Source organism: Gekko japonicus, unplaced genomic scaffold (assembly GCF_001447785.1).
Source record: "Gekko japonicus isolate JY-2015 unplaced genomic scaffold, Gekko_japonicus_V1.1 scaffold3374, whole genome shotgun sequence".
Classification (NCBI taxonomy): Eukaryota; Metazoa; Chordata; class Lepidosauria; order Squamata; family Gekkonidae; genus Gekko; species Gekko japonicus.
In genome coordinates, this window is record NW_015164762.1 from 80,236 (window position 1) to 82,869 (window position 2,634).

General features: G+C 48.3%; 1 protein-coding gene across 1 annotated transcript in view; it reads left to right on the top strand.

Annotated features, from left to right (window-relative positions):
• Window positions 1–2,634, top strand: part of LOC107109127 (solute carrier organic anion transporter family member 1A2-like) — a 49,955-nt gene that overhangs the window by 11,336 nt on the left and 35,985 nt on the right. Inside the window, exon 4 of the mRNA XM_015409700.1 lies at window positions 2,325–2,452. Coding sequence (XP_015265186.1) covers window positions 2,325–2,452 — 128 coding nt within the window. The remainder of the gene's footprint in view (window positions 1–2,324; window positions 2,453–2,634) is intronic.

The window sequence follows — 2,634 nt, forward strand, 5'->3', positions numbered from 1 at the left end:
TTCAGTCCGGGACCCTAGCTGTGCCACGGTGTGAGTCCTGCAACCTGAATAGATCCTGAGATCTTTCTCAGGGTCAGAAAGGGCTGCAGTAGTAGAGAGGAATACAGGAAAACTCCACACTCCATGTATGGAGCGGTAGGAAGGAGGACGACGGGGCCGACAGTGTAAAGTTTTGCTTAAAACATTTTTTAAAGTTGTCAGTGAAATGGTGGAAAGCGCCGTCATGTCGCAGTCAGCTTATGGCAACCCCACAGGGTTTCAAGGCAAGAGACATTCAGAGACGGTTTGCTTTTGTCTGCCTTTGCATAGCATCCCCGGTATTCCTTGGAGGTCGCCCATCCAAATACCAGCCATGGCCAACCCTGCTTAGCTTCCAAGATCAGACTCAGTTAGCTTCAGTAAGACACAGGGAGGGGTGAAACAAACTTGACCCAATAACTGCAATCAAGAATAACAAGGGTGAGAAAGAAACCTGATGCAGGGCCAATATTCAAAACCTAGTGTATGCTTGCTATATAAAAAAATGCATGCATTTATTAGACAGACAGTTAAAAAAATATAAGGGCCCAATGAAAGCTTCGTTACAAAGTACAGGGGACCTGAACAAAAAGGCCAATAAAAGTGACCTGACGTGTTTCCGCCCCTTGGGGGCCTTCTTCAGAGGTCAAACCATCTGAGGTACAGATAGACACACGTTTCAGGTCAGGGCCAATGAACACTATTCACAGTCAATAAAAACGAATGAATGCCATATCAGGTATCAATGGTACATGGGTCAAAGGGTAAATAGATGTTGTCAATTGTGGGGAGGGATGCTGGCTCAGTGGAAGAGTCTCTGCTCGGCATGCAGAAGGTCCCAGGTTCAATCCCGGGCATCTCCAGTTAAAAGGATCAGGTAGGAGGTGACATGGAAGACCTCTGCCTGAGACCTTGGAGAGCCACTGCCGGTTGACGAGACGATCCTGGCCTTGATAGACTGAGGGTCTGATTCAGTATTAGGCAGCTCCATATGTGGACTGAGAGAATAACCACCACATCAGCTGTCGATGATCAGACCTTGGAGAGCCACTGCCGGTTTGACGAGCGATCCTGGCCTTGATAGACTGAGGGTCTGATTCAGTATTAGGCAGCTCCATATGTGGACTGAGAGAATAACCACCACATCAGCTGTCGATGATCAGAATAAACAGCAGGTCCAGAGCTGCGGTGGCTCAAGTGGTTAAGACGCTGAACTGCAGGCTGTGGAAGGTCAGTAGTTCAGCAGTTCAAGACCCGGGTGCCGCATGACGGAGTGAGCTCCCGCCTCTAGTTCCAGCTCCTGCCAACCTAGCAGTTCAAAAGCAAGAAATTGCAAGTAGATAAATAGGTACCACTTCGGTGGGAAGGTAACAGCGTTCCGTGCGCCTCGGTGTTTAGTCATGCCGGCCACATGACCACGGAAACGTCTTTGGACAGCGCTGGCTCTTCGGCTTTGAAATGGAGATGAGCACCGCAACCCTAGAGTCGGACTCGACTGGCTTTCGAGCAAGGGAAACCTTTCCTTTTACCAGAGAAAAGACAGACATTACAAAAGACAGACAGCTCGTTAAACTCCTTTGAGATTAATGTCTTTTATAAAGCTATCAATGGTAGTTCATGTAGAAAAATCTTCCCGGATCAACTGCAGTGTGTTGTCCCTTTGGGGAGGGGCTGCGACACAGTGGCGGAGCATTAGTTTGGCATGCAGAAGGTCCCAAGGTTTAATCCCTGGTATCTCCAATTAAGAGGTTCTGTAAAAGACCTCCACCTGAGACCCTGGAGAGTGGCTGCCAGTCTGAGTAGACAATAGTCATCTTGATGGACCGAGGCTCTGATTCAGTATAAGGCAGCTTCATGGGCTCAATGGCACACAAATCTATTTGCACTGGGGGGAAAAGCATTCTTTCCCCCTGATACACAGAAGAAGAAGAGATTGGATTTATACCCTACCCTTCACTACCCAAAGGTGTCTCCGAGTGGCTTACAACCTCCTTTCGCTTCCCCTCCCCACAACAGACACCCTGTGAGGTAGGTGGGGCTGAGAGAGCTCTGACAGAAACTGCTTTTTTTTCAAAAACAGCTCTGACAGAACTATGGCTTGCCCAAGGTCATCCAGCCGGGTGCAAGTGGAGGCCAAGATCACGTGCGTGTAATAACTACAATGCCATGAAAGGGGGTGTGGTATTGACCGGCTCTTCACTCTCAGGAAGGTCATTTCAAAAGTAGATCCAAAGGCGGTGGCAGTATGCTTAAAAAAAACCAAAAACCTCCCTTTCAACCACACATCGTTTGTGCTTGTTTTAAAGTTATAATTACAAAAGCGTTGCCATTCCGGAGGGCAATTCTTCTACGAGCATGGCAGCCTGCTCGCCTGCAACACCTCCTTACCCTGCTGAGGATAACATGGAAACATCTGGAAATGCAACTATTCTCGGTAAGCCACCATTCTTCATTAAGGGCAGTTCTGCATCTAGCATCCGCTCCGCATTTTCTCAACTGGGAGGGGAAAGTGCAGCTCAAAACCACATTCAAATGCCTCGGGCATACTGACTGCAGAGTCACCCCTGAACGGCCATAAATCTATCTAGAAGGTACTATAAAATCCGATGGTCAAAG